Source organism: Pleuronectes platessa, chromosome 3 (genome assembly GCF_947347685.1).
Source record: "Pleuronectes platessa chromosome 3, fPlePla1.1, whole genome shotgun sequence".
Classification (NCBI taxonomy): domain Eukaryota; kingdom Metazoa; phylum Chordata; class Actinopteri; order Pleuronectiformes; family Pleuronectidae; genus Pleuronectes; species Pleuronectes platessa.
In genome coordinates this window covers 12,874,825-12,898,524 of record NC_070628.1, presented here as the reverse complement: position 1 = coordinate 12,898,524, position 23,700 = coordinate 12,874,825, and the positions used below count along the sequence as shown (strand labels likewise).

At 41.1% G+C, this 23,700-nt stretch overlaps 1 protein-coding gene across 1 annotated transcript; it reads left to right on the top strand.

Annotated features, from left to right (window-relative positions):
* The first annotated feature begins 2,455 nt into the window (after positions 1-2,455).
* On the top strand, positions 2,456-22,420 carry ugt8 (UDP glycosyltransferase 8). The gene is made up of 6 exons (XM_053418732.1): positions 2,456-2,676; positions 8,640-9,472; positions 13,165-13,307; positions 16,854-16,930; positions 18,085-18,304; positions 18,958-22,420. The coding sequence occupies exons 2-6, from the start codon at positions 8,642-8,644 to the stop codon at positions 19,337-19,339; spliced, it is 1,653 nt and encodes a 550-aa protein (XP_053274707.1). The 5' UTR covers positions 2,456-2,676; positions 8,640-8,641; the 3' UTR covers positions 19,340-22,420.
* Positions 22,421-23,700: the final 1,280 nt, after the last annotated feature.

Genomic DNA, 23,700 nt, shown 5'->3' with positions numbered 1-23,700 from the left:
AAAAATATAAAAGAAAAATAATCGCTCTGTTCTCCGAGTGCAGTCCATCTATTTGTCTGTAGAGCCGTGCAGCTGCAAGCAGTTCACATTCCCTGTTTAATTCAGTTGTATTCTTTAGCTACAGCTGCTAGTATTTATTCATTTTTGATCCATTATGATTAATTATCTGTCCCCATCGAAGGCATCCATCAAGTCATTGTGCTGTGTCACTTTTATTGCATTTCTCTGCACAATCTAAACTTCCACTGCTTCCTCATCGTTTCCCGCTTTTTTCCTGATATCTCTTTGTTTGCAGTCTTCCTGCCAGTTCTCCCTCTAGGCTCTCTCAGCAGTTTTTAAACTTCTCTCAGAATATTCGTCTTAGCACCAACACCCACACACACACACTCTGTGGCCGCCGCAGTTCTCCATGGGAGAGTTGTGTCACGCTCTGTAGATTGGGTGTCCCAGGGTGATTAACTATTGATATGGAGCTCAGGTAACACACCTGATATCTGGGGGTTGGGACAAGGAGAAAGAAAGGGAGGGGGAGGGAGGAAGAGAACAGTAAAGGAAGAGCCAGGTGGTGGCTGGGGGCATGGAACAGAGAGAAATACAGGCTGAGGGCAAATAAGGAAAGAGACACATGACGAGCGAGAGTGAAGGCAGGAGCCAAAATGGCTGCATGTACTGCTTGGTCCGTCCACACCCTTCTTGGATTGGACGACTCAGTGGATGCTGAGGCCCAGTGGCCAGTAGCCATGTGGCATATAACTGTTAATGTGATGACTCAGAGCATAGCTGAGGAAATGGGATTGTGAGGGCAGTGAATGTATCGAGAGAGATAACCAGTGTGTGAGGGGGCAAATGGACAAATGGATCGCTGTTAGAGAAGAAGCATCTGTTTGTCTTAAACCACACACAGTATGGGGCTCGGCTCTCCAACCCCCACCGACCCCAAAAATTTGTGTGAATTCCCTTAACTCTCTGTGTGTGTGCGTTTGTGACAGAGCACTGATAAGCATCAGTGCTCTGTCGACTTTTACGTCAGTTGGGAGTTGAACCATCCCCCATTCCCAGGCTGCATCCCGGAGGTGATTTAAAACTAATAACACACAAGGTTTCTTTGCTTCACAGTGTGTGTATGTGTGTGTGTGTGCGTGTTATGCACATTCTGATGCATTTCTGTTAATAAATGAGTTGTTGGATGAATAAAGACTAAACTATCAATTAAACCCTCTTCACATTCATTATCAGATACTGAAAACGGGCATTTCTGTTGATCTGGAAAATACAGTACATACACACTTGCACACACACAAGGCCTGTAGTGCAGATGGTGGAATAATGTGGCTCAGCACAACACTTTGCTGAGGAAAGCTAATTATCTCGCTGATTATTAAGATATATTACAACGCAGTTTTTGCCAAAGCGGTTTAGTAGAAAAGCGAGGTGGATTCCAGAAGAAAAGTTTTTTTAACACTATGGAAATTTAACAGACAGACAGAGAGACGGACAGATAGATAGATAGATAGATAGATAGATAGATAGATAGATAGATAGATAGATAGATAGACAGGGTGGTAGGTAGGAAGGTAGATAAATAAAGACAGACACACAAATTAACTTTTGCTAATCGCCATTTATGACTGGCACCACGGCAACTCAAAAGTTTGTCCTATAATACACATCCCACAACATCATGCTTCTATCATGCACATAAGTTCGGTGTGGGTGAGTGGGTAGAGCGGTCGTTCCCTAACCTGCAGGTCGGTGGTTTGATACCAGTCTTTCTACTCTGGTTGCCGTGGTGTCCTTTGGCAAGATACTGAACCAAAAAATACCCATCATAGAAAAAATTAGATGGCCACCTGTCTTGTATCAAAGAGCAGATAGATTTAAAAAAAATTCAGGAAAATGTATAAGATGAAATCTCGCTTTGTTAAATTATTTAAAACGGACTATCTTTGAGTTAGTTAGGTAATCAGAGCATTTCAAGAATACAGATTATCAGACAAGCATTTCATCTTTCAAAATCAGATTTTTATATATTTGCTTTACAGACAGACAGACGGACAGATTGACAGATAGATAGATGGATACATAGGGATTATATAAATCCTATATCAGATATAACTAGAATCAGTAAATGCCAATAATACACAATCGATTAAACAAAACATCACAATTGGAAATGGGAAACGGGCGTTTTGGACGTGAGACCTTTTAATAATTAAAAGACTCCTCAGACTTTGGAGAATTTGAACGATCACACAATTTAAATCGCTCAATTCAATGCCTGAGAATATGAATTTGGATCCAGCAGGTAAATGTCCTCCCTCGTCCACCCGCCTGCTGACAGTGTCAACACGGATGAAGAACTCAGGTGAAGCGAGGGCACTCCTCTCTCCCTCTCTCTCCCTCTCTCTCCCTCCCTCTCTCTGCCACTCCCTTTCTTTCCATCTCGTAACTGCAGCATGTCCCGCCTCCTCTCCCCAGCAGTGACTCTCTCTCTCTCTAACACACACACACACGCACGAACGCGCAAACACACGCACACTCTGCCCTATCCTCTACACTCGGCCCGAGGATAACTTCTTTCTTTTCCCCTGCACGGCCCCTCGTCACCTCACCTGGAAGACAGGAGCAGGGCTACTTCACTTCACCTCCATCTTCAACTTCAACTTCTACGCAGAGGTAAGAAGACGAACCTCCACCTGTTCCACATCCGGGACACACCGTGTGTCAGGTGGGACAACAGGTGAAGAGCGAACACCACCGGGGTTTCACTCGAGTCCAACGCACCTTTCTGCCGCCGTCACCCCCGCGGGTGTAGTTTCATAAGAACGCGGGGGAATCGCAGAAGTTGACGCGAGAAGTGTTGAGTTAAACCTCCTGCGTTGTTTTCAGTGAAAGCTCAGGTGCGAGCGTCGAAAAGCGCTCGAGACAAGTGAAAGCTAAGACGGCTGGTGTGGCGTTCACGTCCTCCGCGAAATTGTCACCATTGATTCTGGCATTGGAAGACTTATTTTTGTTACCCTAAAGTTTAACTCCTTGAAATACCTTCTAATTCCTCTGGATACTCAGAATGACCTGAGGACTCTTAGGACCTTAGTAATATGTATAATTTATCATGAGACATGCCCTAGATAATAAATGTGTTGCTCTTAAAGCACTGTTGTGAAACCACCTCTTTTGAGTTATGGCATTTTATTATTTTTATTATCATGCTAATTTGAGGTATGAACATTAAACACACACTTTATGGTTCTGCTACCCTCACTGACAGGCTACTAATGTCAAAGTCCACATGTGCAATGGGATTTTATTGTATGACCTGAGAGCTGATGTGGACTACACCCCAAAAGCCTATTTGACTTGATTGCAGTAGTCGTGTCAGGGCTAAAAACAATCACCTGATGTTTCAAAATGTTTTGTACCTGCAGGTGACAGGTACACGAGGAGCTCCTCCTCTCGGGTTTTTACTAAACATGCCAGCGTCACTCCGAGTTGCATTTGAATTGAGACATTCATTCATTCCCTCAGAAATTCTTTGTGGTATCGCTCGCCCACTCAAAAAGTCTCGTATTTGTCATGAGGTGTGCGTTCGCCCAACCTTATGATAAGGAATAAAAGGATAAATCCACATGCCCTGAGGAGACCAGTCCAACTTGAAAGAAACGTTTACTCCGGTACTACAGTTGTTTGCTAATGTTAATATCCTAACAGTTCTTTTCTTTAGGTCAATAAATTGTGCATTAATCGCCTTCTTAGATTTCCGTTGAGTGGTTACAGTCCCCAATGTGTTCATTTTTTTTTTTTCATTTTAATAACTTTACATTTTTGAACAATGTCTTTAGTGGTGTTTCATTATACAGAAGACACGAAAAGTTTTACAAACACTAAAATATACTTAGTTACATAGTTGCCATAAACTTTTTTCCAGTTTAAAGTTGTTGTTGTTTTTTCCTTCAATATACGTTAAGTGTAGCAATACCCTTTTACATTCCTTGATCCTCATTACATTTTAACCTTGTTTCAGGTATATTACTGTTATATTTATTCAATTTTACATGGGGTTAAACAATGCTGTATCGACACCTATAATGAAGTGACTTTACATAAGTGTTGGCTTCTTGTTTCAGAGGTTCCACATAATAATGTTTCTGAAACCAAGACTAAAACCGTGATACAAATGTGTTCGATCCCATGTGACACTTCATGGTCTGCATGGTCCTATCCCAAAGGTGCAGCCTGTTGAGCTCACAGTACTAAAGGGACATTTGTATATTTTGTAAATAACCCACCTATTGTTTTCCAACAGCATGTGTGAAGTGACTGTTTTGGTCCAATCATGATTTAGCAAAGCCTGCTGGGGTAAAAGTTAGCTCAGCATGATTATTCCAAGATGGATAATAACACTTACACACACACGGACCCGCTGAAATCAGCAGTGTGGGGACATTTAGTAAATTCCTCGTAGGCCTATTAATCAAACTGTTTCTCAAGTGTCAAGGACTGTGGAACAGAGCCGTGGGTACACACCCCCACTGCTCTGCATGCATCAAGCTTCAACACTAAGAATTCATTGGAATCAAAATCAGAATCAGGCCAACTGTACATTAATGACATCAAACCATTAACTCCTAGTTCTCACAGCTTGAGTCTTCCAGTGTAGAAAGTGCATGACATATCAATGAAAAGATAGAAAATATAACAGAGACAGACCAACCCTAAGGCAATTTGTATTTAATATAAAGTTTTATAAAGATTCATTCAGTGATATGAAAAAGTGATGTGGCTTTAGATAATATCTTCATCTTTAATACTTTAATTCTCCTTTATCAGGATTGCTGTAATTTCCAGCTGAGGTATAGTTGTATCTAATTTTAGCAACAAAATGACATCATCTACAAAGAGATTTACTTTGTGATCTCTGTTGTCATTTTTAACTCCCATATGTCTGTTAGCTGAAAAGGCTATTATGGCTAGAATAAAAGGATGACAATTTTGTATAGCAGCTGTTTACTGTTGGAGAGGCAGAGCCTGTCCGACCTGTTCTTGTGGTTTTATGGTTATGGTGTGGAAGAGCTAGTTTCTGAGGAAGTACTATCAAAGGCAAGAGGAGAACGTAAAGGTGTAATGAATGGAGTTGTATTGAACATGGAATTTGGTTTGGTCTGTAATCGTCCTTGGTTGATTTAATGTTGGTGGACGGTGTCCTTCATGCTGAATACCTATAAACTGATGTCCAATCCCATATAACCCAGTATGTGTCACGTTTGCCCTGGGTAGAAAAGGTTTATTTGACAAGAAAACACATTTGACCAGAAACGTGTGAGTGGACGAGTGAGAAGTGTTTTGTCACCACCTTATATGGAGACACAAGACTTTCGCTGTCCCCTTTGTATAAACTTTGTGTCAAACGCTGACAAAGCTTTAAGAGATAAGGGCATGACAGAGAGACCATGTTGCTATGATAAACAGCTCCTCATGTATACTGAAGTAAAGTACAACAAAGGGTTAGAGTTAACCTCTGTAGAATAATTGTACTTTCACACTGAAACGCTGAGATATGTTATTTGTAGAAATCTATCTACCAGTAATGTGTTGTAATATTATGTAGCTGTTGGAGTTTGACTTCTGATGAGTTCCATAGTACAGTTAATGACATTACAGCTATTGGTATTTTATCTGTCCCGGAGCTGTACTGTACCGACAGGCCTTTTGGTTTATGTCTTTTATTGGTTGTTTTTTTAACCATGCTTAGCTAGTTCTACCATGTTGGAACCTTTTGCAACAAATAACAAAGATGAATCTTTCTCAGTGCATTTGCAACATAAGAGGCAAAAATAAACAGCTTGGACCATCATGTGTTTGACCTCGTATCAGCTTCTTGGAAGCTACATCTCCCCTCTCAACAGGGTGCACTGAGCTAATGAACCCCTACTGTGGAAGCAGCATGACTGCTCCTCCTGCTGCGCTAAATCAAGAGAAGGTTGCTCTAGATTATGGTATAAGAGAGCGATAATCACTTTATCATTACTGTCTTGTGTCACTCTAAATGGACCCACATTTCTTTGTGGAAACAATAATTGGTCTGATCTTCAATTATACACAACACAAAGCTGCAACAAAAGCCAATTCATTTGAGATGATAACGTGGATATGATCAGAGTTTATAATTAGATTTTTTTGTGTCGAAAGTGGTAGTTGGTTAAGCAGAAACTGAAAATAGCTTCAGTCATGCTGTGTTGATCTTAATCTAAGGAAAAAATAACCTCCACTCGTCTGTCAGGTAGATTTTAGTAAATTATTCGGAGTCTTTGCCGCAATTTGTAATGTGGCCTTTATAAATTTAGATGCAATTGTTGGAGTTTGAACTGTCGATATAAAACAGGCCACATCACAACAGGCCATCAAAATACCTATCACAATATTTACATCACATTACCCAAATCTCAGAATGGTTTCCATAATAAATAAAAAATAAAAAGAATAGAATTTCAAATTGATGTACAATGCAGTTAAGTGCATTTTGTGGTTGTAAAAAGTTATCATGGTACTACCTCTGGATATTTGTTTTGCATATATTAGCATTGATAAATGATTCTTGATGAACTGCACATGATTCAGAGAAACTGAAACTGTGTAGCATTGAAAACAGTGGATGCAGTTTTGAATAAAACAAAAACAGTACTTGTTGCTTTTGTATGTAGTTTGAAAATATTGTGGCGGAGACTTATACACAATGTCTATTCATTAGTGTTATTATACTCAATATTTGCGTAAATAAACTAATTGTAATAAGGATAGTAGAATGTTTCATATCATATAACCTTATTGACTTGTTTATTTATTATTAACTGCCACTTGTTGAACGTTAGAGGATATGCCTTGGATACCTTTTTCCTTAAAATGTCTTTCAAACTGTTTTTCCTCATGTTTTAAACATCCGAGTGCTTTTATTTGTCATCCCCTCTTTATCTTCACCCATTGTCTCGTGTCCTTCACTTCTCTCAATCCAGATAACTTCCCCAGCACTCCCTGTGCGCAAGGTAACCAGACCCCATTGTTAGTAACTTAAGTCATGAAACATCCCAGTCCTCAGTAGACAGTGGTTGGTTTCTATAGATACCGTCAACAGTCTGGGCCGAGAAGTGTTTGTAACGCTATCCTCGGGACAATGCTAAACTAAATGGTGGCCACATTGAGTCCTCTTTCTATCAGGCCGCAGCTGTTTGTGAAGAGAAACTCCATATTGTGGAAAAACAGGTGGTTGATAGATAATATAATCCTGTGTAGATGCTATCAGGGGAGACAATATGGGCAGCGCCATGTGATATTGATTTAAAAGTAATGCTAACGACACAAAGAGACAATACTCATCGGATGATGAAACAGGAAGCCGGAGATATTGTGTGGGGCTGACAGGAAAAACTACCTCTAACACAGGTGAGGGTGAAAGGTTGCTGCAGGCTGTCGCAGTGAACAGTGGACGAGAGGCAGGATACATGAACATGTCATCAGTATGAAACAGAGACGTAGACATGTCACACACACACCTGTAGGTATATTACAGAATTTGGCCGTATTTTATACATTGCTTCCTGAGTTCTGTTATGTTCCAATCCAACTCCAAGGTCACATGAAATTCATATTTTATATTTTCATCAAAAGGTCAGAACACCCTGTGCAGTGGAAAGTACAAATTAGTCATTGTAGATATAAATATCATGGATATTTCATTAAGCGGTTTGCAGTGTTGATTATTAATCCATTTCTGAGGGAGAGTGAGTGTAGGCATATAGGACACAGGCTATGACTCGATTCTAGGATAGCGAGATAATGGTGCTTTGTGTTTGTGTTTGTGAAAAGAGCGGCTGGAGGTTTAGAATGACGTTGGTGCTACCCACTCCATGTCAGTGACGGCTGCACAGTTAGGACGGTGGCATGAAAGGTTAATTTAGAGTTAATGTCGAGTAAGTACGTTAAGGTAAAGTACTGAGATAAAAACATGTAGGGCTGTAGACAATCAGTATTGGTCAAATGCAATCGTACAAATCAATTGGTTGCAGGGGAATGTAGAATAACCAAATTGTTGCACTCTGCATGGTACTTTTATTAACCTAAATGCATTTTGAATAACCATTAAAAGCTTGTAGTTGTGGTATTTTAAGTAATTTAACCTAAATACATTGAAATATGATAATTACGACATGTTACCCAAATCAAATCCTCAAGCATTTCAAACTAAGTTGTTGGAGAATGTTAATACAGATGATGACAGAGTAGGTCGTCTTACTGTTTTCAGTCGATGTGCCATGTTGGGTTTTGAGCTGTGATATGGTGTGAACTGCTTCCTGAAAGTTTACACCCAACATGGTTTGTAATCTGTTTTAAAAAATGTAGCCACCCAGTGACTTCTTTGACACAGTGTAAATTGGTTTGGAGTCGACTCCAAATAAGATCTGTAAAAGTTGAATAAAGTAGAAATCTACAAAAACTACTTATGCACAATATGTGTGATCTATGATACATTTATCCCACCAATAATAATTTGGGGTGTTGCAGCAACACTGACTCATATCTGCATTGTGAAACCTTTGTCCTCTTTTTTTATTTTCATCCTAACATTTCTCATTTCTGTATCATTTCAGCCATGTTACTACCTTCGCCTCTACTCCTCCTCCTGCTGGGCCTCCTCTCATGGAGTCCCTGTGCATCGTGCGCTAAAGTGATCGTGGTCCCGCCCATCATGTTTGAATCTCACCTCTACATCTTCAAGACTCTGGCCACGGCTCTGCAGCAGGAAGGCCATGAGAGCCATTTCCTACTTTCCGAAGGCCGCGAGGTTCCCCCATCTCCTCACTACCACTTACAGCGCTATCCAGGGATCTTTAACAGCAGCACGGCTGACAGTTTCCTCCAGTCCAAGGTCACTAACATCTTCTCAGGCCGTCTGACGTTTCTGGAGCTGTTTGACATTCTTGACCACTACTCTCAGAACTGTGATGCTGTAGTTGGCAATGCTGAGGTGATGAAGCGGCTCAAGGAGGCCAAGTTTGACCTGCTGCTGGTGGACCCTAATGAGATGTGTGGTTTTGTGATTGCTCATATCCTGGGCGTGCAGTATGCTGTGTTCAGCACAGGTCTGTGGTACCCCGCTGAGGTCGGGGCCCCAGCCCCTCTATCGTACGTACCTGAATTCAACTCGCTGCTGACCGACCGCATGTCTCTGCTGCAGAGGATCTCAAACACAGCCGTTTACCTGGTGCAGCGCTTTGGAGTCCATTATATTGCATTACCCAAGTATGACCGGATAATGAAGAAGCATGGGGTGACGCCTCAAGTAGCCATGGCGGACTTGGTGCAGGGCAGCCAGCTGTGGATGCTGTGCACTGATATGGCGCTGGAATTCCCCAGGCCCACCCTGCCACATGTGGTGTACATAGGAGGCATCCTCACCCAGCCCCCCAACCCACTGCCACAGGTCAGTACTGAGACACACAGACAGCTGATAAGCACATGATGAGACGGATAAAGACAAACAGAAAGAGTTGTTTGTGTGTAGCAGTTGTTTCGTGTCATTTACAAAAGGGCATATAGAGTTTAATTTCTGAGAATCTGTTTGTCCTAGACAGAAAAAGTAGGAGTGGGCGATACAGATACAATCCTTCACACTGTATATACTTTTATATCATGTTAGTATTGTACATGATGTGAAGTTAGTACCTTTTCTGGAAGGTAAATTGACAGCAGTGTCTGCCATCGGTCACATCCATCAAATTAAAAGCCATCACGATTCACAAAGTCATATAAAATCCCTATGTGGTCATAAATCAGTCCAGTTCACTGATATGAAACATTTCTCACAGTGTTTTAATACACCAGCAGATGTAAAGGGACTGTTACTGCAGTATAAAGCATATGGCAAAATGTTTGATGGGCAACAGATTTATATCATCTTGTCATAGATAGTAAATCGTCATATCATCCAACTCTCCGACAGAGTCAGTGCACTTGTGCCTGATCTGTTAACACTCACGTTAACTCGTACGTGAATAAAGGGTCTGTGTGTCACTAGGGTTGCACAAGTTCTGCAATACAGTGTCTAATAATGCAACAGAGTTTGACTATGACATTATGCAAATGTATGGACCCATGGGAATGTAAAGCCATATTGTCCCGCTTCACACTGGTTTGGGAGAAGTTGTAGGATATTGTATAGCACATATGTTTTCCGATATAATACAGAGGTTTTTCACTTCCTTATACACATTGGGAAATTTGTTTTTTATCCACATTTTCATTGCTCACTGGTTTTTCATCTATTCTTGTAACTCCGCTAGGGTGGTTATGTTTTCACCTCTGTTCATTTGTCTGTTGGTTTGTTTGTCTATAAGCAAGAATACCAAGAAACTACTGAACGATGTTTCTCCAGACTTTCTGTGGCTGGTCCCCTGGTATGAAGTCTACCGACAGTCAGGAGGTCATGTGTTAACAGAGCAGGAGATCCTCAGCTGAAGAGCGGAGAACCTCTTGCTGCGTTGTTCTTGTATGAAAGCAAAACTTCTCGAAAAAGTCTGGACCCAATTCTCCGGAGTTCTTTCAGAGGTCGTGTGTGAATCTTGTTTCAGTTTGATTGGATGTAAGGGGACTGATGGGCCTTGCTGGAGGTATGACCTCTACTGAACTGCCATTGTAGTTTTTTCGTATTGTTGAGTGTTTCTTTATTTTTTGTATACATCATTGTGTCTCCTATCACTTGGTATCTGTTATTATCACATCTTGCCACAAAGGGAGCCTTCATAGATGATGCTGGGCTGAGGATGGGTTTGGGTTGAATGGACCGATTTTTTTTTTTGAGTAGAGAGGGAGGGCAGGGGAAGGGGGGTCATGGAGAGCAGAGGCGGATGGTGACGGGGCTTGGTCCAGCATTCAAATGCCGAGGGCGCGGGCCGGTGGCATCTACTGTGGAGGATTTTGGAATGCCACTCCAGCCAATAGGGAGCATTGTGCAGCCTTGTGTGGAGGGAGTTATAATGGAAGTGGAGGGAGAACGAGGCCATTGTTCTTGGCAAAGCGCTGGGGACACTGAGAGTCTTTTATGGGGTCACTGAGGCTGCGTTGTAGGGACAGTAGGGTTGTGCTGCTGGCACACAGAGCCCAGTGTGCCCCTTAGGCTGCTCCGTGCCAGGGCCGACCTTAGCTGCCGCAGCTGGACCATTGCCCCCCCACCCCCCATCCTCTCTATTTGTTTCTGTCTCTCCAACATGGCTGCTCCCTGATCAGTCCCACCCTCTGTCAGTCCTTGCATCCCAACTTAAATACCATACAAAGAACTGCTGCCTTGGAAAATGCACATGTTCGCAGACAAGACTTTGACTTCTCCGTAACATCACTGACCTGACGATCAGCTAATGTCAGGCTGTCATACCCCCTGTACGCACACTCTTCACCCTGTCCCAAGAAGCAGGTTTACTAGCCAAGAACAACACACTGGAGGAGGAGGACAGTATTGTCTTAAGTTTTGCAATGTCGCTAGGTTTCACAGCCCCACTGGAGATTTCGGTTTGTTGAAACCAACAAGAACCACAAGCTTCCTGTTTCTCCTTATAGAGTCTATCTTTTGACACCAGTGGAAAGCAGGAGGACCCAAATGCAGGAGCCAGGTTAAGGGCAAACAACCAAAAATGTCCTGTAATGAAGGCTGAATAAGGCAAGCTACAAAACAAAGTTAAATAATATTCATGCCAACAACATGGTCAAATGGAGGACTGGCAAAGAAAACTGGTGAAGTCAGTGAAGTGTGCCGATTAAAAGTAACTAGAACATGCTCTTACGTTTTCTCAGAGCGTCACGAAAGAAATTCATTTTACCTTCATTTTATTGAGGTGGCTGTTTACTTGGCTGGATTCTGGTAAGAATCTTCGGGTAAGAGAGGAAAATTATGTTACGGATGTGGTTGACTTGTTTATTTGCTGGATTCAGTTGCTCTGTGACCCTTTTAGTGGCTCTTGAGCAGTTTTATGATGTTTTGTGATCATCAGGGCTCTGATTTCAATCCGACCTCCCAACAAGTCAATCAAATTGCAGAGTTGTTATCTGATCCCTTGGGAGAATACAATCCTTTTTGACCTCATGTACAGACATGAATTATAAAACCAAATGCAGCAGGCATATAATTTAAACACAAGACATTAACATTGACGTCATGTTAACTGAAGGGTAAATTTAGTCAAACATTAATGTAAAGGACTCTAATGTGGTTTTCTGTTTGAAAGAAGGATTTACTCTGGTTCACAAAGAGGAAATCCTACTGACTTGCATACTCACATTTGAGAAATAAGGTCATGTAAAGCTGGATTTTCACCACCGGGACCTTGTCCAGATACTAGTGTCTTTTTACAGTGGAACAATGGTCTGCATTTGGCCTAAACGTGGCTCAAGAACTTTTTGGACTATCAATATTGTTCATTCATTTTATGAGCCTTGCTTGAAGTTGTGACATTTGACAGTTGCATCCGACACTAGACTGTGTCCTGCATGATAAACTGTTACAAATTTCCTGCATTTGAATTTAAGAGGTCTGCATTGAAATATTTTTAGAAGTGGTTCCTGCTGGAAATTGCATATATGGACTGTGTAGTCTCAGTTTATCTGCCTGTTACTTTTAATTTACAGCATGATTAGAGAATCTTGGTCTCCTGTATGCTCATTGGTTAATTTATGCAGCAGAGGTCACTGAGGGTCATGGCATCATCCCATATTTATCTGTAAATCTGTAAATAATTTACAAAATTTGTGTAAGATAAAGGTTAAGACAACGAAGCAATAAAGTTTATATGAGCGGCCTGTTTTAATTTTTTTATGTCTCAGTGCTTTGATTGTTGTGTTTTTTTCCCATCGATGCAGTTAAAACTAGAATGGAACTAGGTATAGGCTGAACAATCCCATGCAAAAGGGAAGTGGTATGAATACCTTTTATTATTTATTTGTCATGAAACATCATCCTAAATTGTGGAAAATCAACATCCAGGCATTATTCTCTGAAAAAGAAACATAACCTCCTTGGTGGATGTAATAATCTGAGGAGCTCAGCTCTTGAGTTACAATCAGCAGTTATTTACAATTTGTATTTTAGCAATCCTAAAAAAAGGCTTCTTCCTTCTCAAATTTCAGGATTTCGAGGCGTGGGTCAATGACACAGCGGAGCATGGCTTTGTGGTCGTGTCGTTTGGAGCTGGAGTCAAGTACCTATCCCATGACATCGCTCACAAACTGGCAGGAGCTCTCGCCAGGCTGCCCCAGCGTGTCGTCTGGAGGTACAGTATTTTCTCTCTCACTTTCACTCACACAGTACATGTCTTATAAGCTTGACAAATGTAATCCTCCGAAGGTGCAGAGGTTCTAGTTTTAAATTTCTCCTCCACTCAGCAATAAGGGGACTCTGGATGTCAGAGCACTCACTGTGTATGCATCACGTGTTATATGGACCCGCCCTAAATCAGCTCTTTTGGCCAAAGTCCATATTCCCACCTCACATTTGCTTCAGTGTATTATCTCAGGTTATCAGCCTGATCAAACATCTGAGTAATGGATCCTGACCTTTGAGAGACTTATTTGCTCTTCTAAAGGAGACCGATAATCTCCAGATGAAAACGGATTGTGATGGCGTCACATATCTTACGAATGTAGAAATTTTTGCATGATAACCAAGGTCACATAAAACTATTTATTTATGCAGCCCAATAGCTCAGTTCAACACACTGTCATTTCGAAGGTACGCGGTTTGTTTCAGCCATGGGAAAGGAAAATTACAAATGTGAAAAGGGAAACAGTGTAAACATAGGTGGATGAGCAAGTATAAATAGCTGCAGGGAAGTTATTTAAAACCATGACGATTTAACTTTATGTCGTTGCTCTGTTGAAAGACAGACGTTGTGTTTCATTAGACTGGAATCTGGACCTGGGAGAATAAACTGATTCAAGTTTGGTGATCAAGGTCACTGTTACCCTACTATAAAATGTGTTTGCATTGTGAACACAATATCTCAAGAACGCCTTGAGGAAATTTCTTCAAATTTGCTCAATATATTCACATGGACTCATGGATGAACTGATTAGAATTTGGTGGTCAAAGGTCAAGGTCACGCTGACCTTATGTTCTTGTGATGATATGATGATACTATGATATTAGTTAAACCCCTAGGTAATTTCATTACATTTGGTTCTAATGTTCACTTGGACACAAAGATGAACTGAATGGATTTTGGAGGTCAAAGGTAATTTTCACAAAACTGTTTTTTTGCCTATGTTTCTGGCCTCCTGAACATGATATCTCGAGCCTGACTTAAGGGAATTTCTTCACATTTTAACCAATTTTCACTTGGACTCAAAGATGAACTGATTGATTGTCAGTGGTCAAAGGTAACAAGGGTCAGCACTGGGCAAACAACCACAGGATTTTTATTTCTAGTTCAACTGTAATGCTCTTCTTGATATTGTCTTGTATTTTAGCTACAATAAGCTGAAGTTGTTGGTGTTTGCCATCAGAGAATAAATGCAGATGTGTTCAGGATCAGATAATAACAAGGTATTCATCACACTGTGTTCTTTCCCAGTGAGGGAGATATTTGTTCTGGAAATCTAATCTACTAGTAATCATTGACACGGAGTCCCACAGCAATCCTCCATTGTCTATGGCCTTAGCTGGACAAATGCTACAAGAGTGAAAATAAATGTGATGTTTTTTACTCCATGAACCTGTTAATCTTTAACATCTCTCTCAGCATATTTGAGTTTGTGATTCAATGACCACACTCACACACATTATTTTACAAGTCATTTCTATCTCATAAATGTTTTAAAGAAAAGTTGATTAGTCATCCCAACTGTCACAGATTGCATTAATCATCTTACTGGCCACTATAATCTTTATACACTGTGTAGTTTGAACTGTTCTGGAATGTCTCGATTCATGTATAACTCTGCAGGAACAGAGCCTTTGGTGTTGAACATATATGCACATTGTTTCCAAGTCTGACTTTTCTATAGGTCATTATGTAGATCAATGTTAATGGTTAACATGCTTCTGTGTGCAGAGGTTGTTGGGCTGGTGCATAATGTCACATTTACACAACTGACCAAAAGGTGCAGAAACCTTTCACAAGCTGTCTTTGTGTTTAAGAACGGGTCAGAATAGTTAACGTTTTTGTGACTTTAGTTGATTGAACAATTCCACTTTGTATTTTATTTTGCTGTTTTTTTTATTTGTTAAAACTTTTTTTATTTATCTTTGCTTAAGTAAATGTTCACATGACGCAGTTTCATATTTAGGTAGCCGCTTTTATTTTATACTATTTTTAGTTTTCACCTTTTTAATAAAAACAAAAAATAATAAAAAAAATGATATCGTCCTAATGAAAACCTGATGCTGAACATTCAATATTGTTCAGAAGGTTTTACATTTTGCCTTTAATTTCAGTTGACTAGTGGTTATTCAAGACGAATTTATTATCTCATTATTGTTCATTAAATCATCTAATCATCATTATCTAATTTCCACATTACTGCTGTGGTGTGATATTATAATAGCAGACTGTATTTGACAGTTACATGGATAAAACAAATGCAGGCCAGCAGTAAATCCTCCCTTAATGAGGATTGTAACGATTAGTTTTTGTTGAATGTGTTTAAGACGATAGTGATTTCATTTAATGATCATTAAGGAGGCTGCGTTTCTAGGAGCTGTTGTTGAACTATGCTGGGTTATACTCAGAAGTGTATTTGTGATTTTATTGCATGGAAGAGGTTATGAAACACGTGGGGTTGTATAAAGGTGGCGATTGAGGATGCGTGGGGTGTAACTTCAAAAGGAGCTTAGCATGCGAGAAGCAGCAAGTTACAGACTTTAAGAGTTTGGAAAACTCTGTGAAATTTAGTGGATGGCACTCAGACAGAGAATTGGGTGGAATCACTGGAGGGACTTAAGGGGATCAGACTGTGGTTGTAGTGTCTGCTTGGAAGTGGGCGGCTGTCAAAACGCTCGCCATGGTTGCAGCAATCTGGGTGAAAAGGACTATGTGTGATAACGAGGACGTATCCTTTGGCTTTCAACGTGTGGTTAATAATTTGTGAAAATTAACATTTTAAGTATATTAAATTTCAAAGGCAAATGAAACGCACACTGTGTTCTCAAGCGCTGACCTTTCGCGGGGAGCGATCGGATAATGATGCTTCTCATGTACGTACCTGACCCGCTCTGCAGGTGAGGGCGAGACCACCATCTGAGACCTGTGGCCATAAGAAGGAGACTTTTGTGAGTCCCAAAAGTGTGACATTAAATGCTAATGTGGCTTCCACTGAGAGGATGGAAAAGGAAGAGGGCTGATGAAGGACGGAGAGCAGGCCAAATGAATCTTGTCATTGATAATTGGCTGAATGAATGTGGGCTTTGATTGGCAGGACAGTGAATTGGTGCTTTGTTGGACAGAGAAAGAGAGATGAAAGAGTCTGGGTGAGAGTCAGAGAGACAGAGCCGGACAAATGGGGGTCGTAATGTAGCATGCATATGTATTGTACGCTGCGTCTGATGGAGAATGCTTCCGCACACACAACCACAAAAAAGACTTTAGATTTTTTCTTGGAAGATATCCCGTTTGAATTCCCCCTTTTTTCACTCTCTCCACCATCGTAATGTTTGACTCAACTGCTTCATTTGACCATATGAGTATACATGGTCTCGTGCACACATTTTGTATTATTATTATTATACTATTACACTATACACGTTTATTCTACCCTCACTATGTGGGTATGTATCACAGCTTTCTGTTTCTTTTTCATTCATTGTTTCCTTTGTTCCTCAGATTCTCTGGAGTTCCACCCAGTAACCTTGGCAACAACACCAAGCTTGTGGACTGGATGCCTCAGAACGACTTATTGGGTGAGCACATTAAGAAAGCAACATGTGACGGGAAGTTCTCCCATCGTCCGTCAAACTCACTCATTTTACAATTCATTGTACTGGAGCATTTACAGTGAAATGTATTTGTCAGCACTTGCGAAACCTTTGGTATGAGCCCATGATGCTATTTTTGAACATAGCACATTTCCTCATACGTCTGGCCAAAGACATGATTTGACACATTATTGATCTATGGGGTTTATTCTCATGCAAGATGCTCCTCTGGGGTGTGGCAGTGGAGGTGCACCTAGTTATTAACCACAGAAGGGAGTAGAATGTGGTTGTGTGAGCCACTGTGTGCCAGTCAGGAATGTACAACCTTTCAGATATAAGATCAGAAGTCCTTTATTAGTCCCACAATGGGGAAATTTGTAATGTTACAGCAGCAGAAGACAACACATAAGTAGCATGCAGTAGTTGGGTGAAGGAGTATAAAGAAATAGAAGTATACAACAATATATATAAAAATATATATAATTGAGATTAAACCGGTATATACAGTGTAAATAAATATATCATGTGTCAGAATCTGTACAGTAAATAGATGGCACATAACGGTTTATACTGCACAGAAAGTATAGTATATATATATATCGACAGCTAGCATTGTATTCTGCAGCAGTGTAACAGCATGTGGTGCGCCAAGACATCAAATACTGAAAAAGTCTCTGACTTTCTGTTGTGTCACTAATAGACATTTTAAAGCTGAGAGATTTTCAACATTCTCGTGGATTTCTCAGAGAATAATGTATTTAAATAATCTGATGGTAAAGGGAGTGTGCAATTTGCATAAACCAAATATAAATTCCAGATCTGTTTGTTTTGAATGTGGTTTCATATCGGGACTGTTGGGCCCTGGCGGAGGTACACACTCTATTGTGTGCCATTCTGTTTTGAACATTACATTTTATTGGGTATTGGGTGAATTCCATTTTTTTAAATATACATATAAATAGATACAGAGGAAATAAATTATTTTAATTTAATTTTTTTCTCTCACAAACATACTTACTGAGGCTTCACCTTCATGAATTGTGGAGAACAAACTTAATAGTCTAAAAACTAATGTCAAAATGAAACTATTCATAACCAAACACACAAAATAACCTCCCTCATGCTTCCGGTCAATCTAGGCCACGCCAACACAAGGGCCTTCCTGAGCCACGGCGGCCTGAACAGCATCTACGAGGCCATGTACCATGGTGTGCCGGTGGTGGGTGTGCCCCTGTTCGGAGACCACTACGACACCATGACTCGTGTGGCAGCCAAAGGTATGGGTGTCATGCTACACTGGAAGTACATGACCGAGGAAGACCTCTATACAGCCTTGAACAGCGTCATCAAAGAAACCAGGTGAGAAGTGAATGTCATAAAGTTCAAAAACCTTATTAAAGCATGTACACGTAAAAAAACTTTCAACACTGATTAATGTAAGACCTGATCAGGCAACTCACTGATGAGGGTTTCATGTGTTCTCTTTTCAGTGACAGTACTTTTAGTTCATGTGCTTTAATAACATAGTTACTAACGAAATCCGCTTTTTGGCGATAATTTTTGTGAAGTCTCTGATGTGCTCATGAGAGATGGAAAGTTAAGCATCTACATTTCCATGGCATCTGCTGATGATGAAGGTCATATAAGATTAAAAGCTTCAAGCTAAAGCTGATATCCTGTATTAAGTCATTTGAGAACTTAAAAAAATACCGATCTCTGATATTTTTGCTCAAATGTTGATCATTCCTGGATTAAAAACATATATGATGGGCAATTTTTATTGAAATATCACTTACTCCTGCCTGGAGCTGCATTCACGTTCATGAATGTGTCATTGTTTTTCACTGCCATCTGGTGACTATCTCTGGAAACACAATTAACCGTTTCTGGCCCTTTTTCGATATTCGGTTAATTCCTGATATAGCTGTGCCCTCTAGAGTGTATAGATATAGTCCAACGAGACTCCCTATAATGTCGTCTTACTCTTGTTTCCCTTCTTTGTACCGACGCAGGTACCGCCAGCAAGCGCGTCTTCTCTCCAACATTCACAAAGACCAGCCGGGCCACCCCGTGACCAGAGCAGCCTACTGGATCAGCTACCTCATCCGTCACAACGGTGCCAGCCACCTGCGCTCCGCCGTGTACGAGGTGTCCCCCTACCAGTACTTCCTGCTGGACGTGATAGTCACCGTAGCAGCTGCCTTGGCTCTGAGCATCTACGCCCTCAAAAAGGTGGCACGGTTGCTGAGAGGGAAAGTGGAGGACCAGGGCAGAGGAGCAGGTAACACCAGGGATGATGCTAACATGGCCAACGGACATTGCCATAAGGAGAGCCTGGCCAACGGGAAACACAAACGCAATGGCTCCTTGAAAACCGAGAAGAAGATGAATTAACGTTTGGAGTGGCCAAGAGGGACGAGGAAGAAGTTGCCCTCAGGACTCAGCTCTAGGTTTGGTTTAGTGATTTTGTACAAGCTTGAAAAGAAAGCTGTTCTTAGGTCTGCGTCAAGAGGCAACTGCTACTCCGAGCGAGAGGGTGTTGGAGAATGCACAACGCAATGTGTGTGGGGACAGAACAAGGCATTGGGTGCTCAGAATCTGTGTGTGTGTGTCTGTGTGTGTGTGTGTGTGTGTGTGTAGGTGTATTTGTACGTGTGCACTGAGGCGAACTTAACAAGAACTCATAACAACAGCAGCTAGCGCAACGCAAAACCAAATTGGAAAGTCAATGAGGATGAAGCACAGGAAAGACACATCGGAGGACGTTGTTTCTACATGTGTGTGTCTACTCTCCTGCTTGTTCTCTGTCGTCTTCCTGCCTGAAGGGGGGTAAAAACCTGAGCGCCAACCCCTCACCCTCAGAACAAAAGCACGAAATATTTAGGATTGAATGTTTTTAACTGGACAAACTCTGCTTCAAAGTGTGTAAATACAGGATAAATCTATTTATTACTGTAAAGATTTGCTTTTTAAATGTGGACCTTTCTTCTTTTAAGTTATTACATGTGTTAGTGGTTTGATAGCATGGTTGTAGACACTCCCTCTGCTAAGCCAATATAAACACAACACTGTGTCCCTCATATTAGAGAAACATACCGGGTATAAAGCAGCAGTTGTGTAACGCCTGGGCCACACTGGGTGTGTGTGCAGCACATGGCGGCTGTGTCGCTGATCTGTTGTTCACACAGGTAGTATGACTGCTGCATGCCTTCTGCGGAGCTGCTACGCGTTTAGGTACCTTCTGATTCTTTTACTTTGAAACGGGTACAGGAAGTGTTGCAAATATTTATATATTTGTGATATATTCGTCAGATAGACATTTTAAATGTGGTGAAAGATTGTTTTTATGTCTAATTTGCTTTGAACCGTGGTTGGTACGCAGAGAAAATAGGCCCCAACTTTTGAGAAGAGCGGCTCACACGCAGGAGATTTGTGTCTGAGACGCGCCGCTGTCGTATCCAGTGTGGCCCGGGTGTTAGGATGCATCATACACCTGCACTGTCGGCAGCTGCAACCATCCACAGTATCACCGCGACTTTGTTTTCCTTTTTAAAACCAATCAGGTGAATATATTTGTCGAGTTTCCCTTTTCACATGATAGTGCCAACATGGGACTGTTTGTTCTGGTGGAGAGTAGCTCCACTGATCTCTGTTTGGCTTATCAGTGTGAAAAGGGCCATCGTGTTATTTTCAAAAATATATAATAATAATGACAATAACTCCTGCTGATACTGTGGATGGGCAGGGCTCAGCTGCTCAGGTGATCAGGGCTGAGTCAGAAAATCATTGATTTTTTATCACTGGCCTCGTCAGTTCTTCGCCTTAATTCTTCCCCCCTTTATCTATTTATTGATAAGTGAACATTCATCACTTGATTGCCTTTTTTAGTGCGACACTTGACTTTGTACATCAAACTTCTGTGATCATTTGTCTTGAGTGCTAGTTTTAAACGACACTGTTCACTCAGCTCTTCTCTCCTGTAAGGTAAAGTTCGATATATCTCATTCAGGTTCATGTGCAAACTAGATATATAGTCCAATTTAGCTTATGAATAATTATATTAACTTTGAGTGCGAATGATTCACATTCTGTATGTGGCCTTTTATAATGCAGATGTTTGTGTATGCAGTATGCTTGAATTCCAATATGTTTGTTTGTTTTTTCAATGCTCGTGCTTTCCGATCACTGTACAGCTTTAGCCAGAGTATTGGTGTAAGCAGAAGAAGTATGTTTTATCCCACTGAGAGTCATGTTAAAATAATTACTGGCATTTTACGCTTTCTCTGAATTCAATTCATCATGCAACAGATCCACTTGTATGTCCATGATAAGGATTCTTTGTTATTTTCTTTCAATAAGACTGAACTGGCACACATCTTTACGTGTAAGCTCACTACACATATGTTTTACTCTTGTTTCCTGGCCAGTTTGAAGGAACCGTATCTATTCATTCCAAATGCAGATGGTGGAAGTGTGTAAGAGAAAAGATCATCCATGCTGCGAAATTTTCTTGAACCAGGGAGATCAACTTACAGGGAAAACTAGAAGGGAATCTGGAGTGTGTGGAGATTCAGGTATCGTGGTTATAATTACATTTCAAATAGAGCAGGGGCTCATGTACATTCATGCATCCATCCATCTGCTCTACCACTTACACTTAAAGGGTCCTCCTTTAGTTTTTACTTGCAAAAAACCCTATTCACCCACTTAATATCACCTCAGGTGTATACAATGAGAGCGATGTAAATTTGGAGGTATCAGAGGAGATCGAGTTAACCTGTCGAAGTTGATGAACATAACAATGTCCAAAGTTTTCACAAATCCTGTATGATATTTGAGAAAAGCTTCGTTATCCTCCTTTTCCTGTGAGCTACTCTAACACCTGCACAGCCCAACCCCCAACTGGCTTAAACAGAGACTTTTATACTTGAATCATCATCTTTCGTCATCGTCGTCAATTTATAAGCTGTTTGGTATTTGGGGGTGTGCCGGTGTTTCACAAGCTATGACCAGGGTTAGGAGAGAAAATAAAAAAAAGAGTTGTGAATATATATATATATATTTTTTAATTGTTTCAGTATTAATGTTGCTATAGCCCTCCTAGTTAAATGCTTTCCGTCCTTTAATTCCCTTTTATGTCTCTGTGGCCACTCTGCAGTCTGACATGTCTGTGTTTCAGCTTGAACACGTTCTTTGTTGTCCGTCTTCAAATGTCCACTCGTCTGTTCCATTTGTCCACCTCTGTTTTGTTGCCCTCAACTTCCTGGTGTTGGCTGTTGTCTTTCTCGTCTGGTCTTTGACTTCTTCCACCCCCTATTCGATATCTCTGCTAGTTATGTTTTTAGTTCGTTTAACTTTTATTTGAAAAATACATTAAGTCCTCCATTTTTCTTGCATGTGTGTCCATGTTGTACATAGAACAATGTAAACAAAATACTAATGCTGAATAAAAATGACATATTTTGTTTGCATGAATTGAAACTTTTCTTGAAAAAATTTGCTATTAAGCTTTTCCAACATAAAATATAATTCAGTTGGTAAAACGATGAATGAAAAGTAGATTAAAAAAGTAAGAGGTATGTTCACTCAACATAGTGTAACTCATGTTGATAAGTGCTTGTTGCATGTTATCAGGACCACTCTACGACGGATGAGCACATACGCTCCTCACAGGTTTGGAGACCCGATAAGACCTCATGTTGATTACAGCACTCGATCATGCCGGTCTCCGTTTGATTGGGCATGTATAGGTTTTCTGTCGGAAATTGTTACCAGGCAGCAAGAGGTTTTTTTTGTAGGTATCAGATGGTGGAATCATCTAAAGTAGCAAGCTGCACGCACACATGCACACAAGCTGTGCGGACAGATAGGGTTATCTAATGCTGTATGTTCTCACTGAGTGAGGCTGGGGTAACAAAACACCCAGCCTGGTACCCTGCCTCGCTTACTGGCCCTCTTAATTATTCACACCACCTGCAGGGGCCTGCAGACCTCTCTCTCTCTCTCTCTCTCTCTCTCTCTCTCTCTCTCTCTCTCACAGTCAAAGGCATCTGCAGGTATGTTTAATTCACGCTCTTGAAGTTGTTATCTGTTGTTGTCGCTGGTGGCCAAACTGGGCACCATTCTGTTCAGCGGGACAGGAAGTGCATTGGGGGGGGGGGGGGGGGGGAGAACTGGGAGGGCAGGCCTCTGCTGATGTGGAATGTGATATCACAGAGAGAACACAGTGGACATCATTCATGACATCCTGCATTCATTCTCCGCCATGCACCACTCCCTCTCCTCAGACCTTGTAAGTGCCTATTATTTACCTCTCCTCTCCCCCTCAAAGGACAATCATCAGCAGCAATTATCCACTTTTTGCTGAACTAAGTGGGCTCGCTGCATTAAGTAAGTAGGAGTCCTCCCACTCCAGATCCAAGTGATGGAAGGAGTAAGGAGTTTGACAACAGGGTGTGCTCCGAGTATGCACGGCCTTTATGTGAAAGTCTTTATGAAAGGATACAGCGTGGTTGGGGGTTGCATGTGTGCTTTTCGATGAGGATGTCGTTGTTGCTTGTGTGTGGTTTGGTGTGTGTGTGTGAAGCCTCGGGGTGTGTGCCACTTTTGAAATTGTTGACTTAGCTACTTTTAAGCTTGAATGAGCGATGGTCAACCCTCAGTGTTTATTCATCTCTGTCACAGAACATTTATTCTAAGCAGCTCTGTACATGGATCTGCCCAGATATAAACAGATCATGTTCCTATGCAATTTA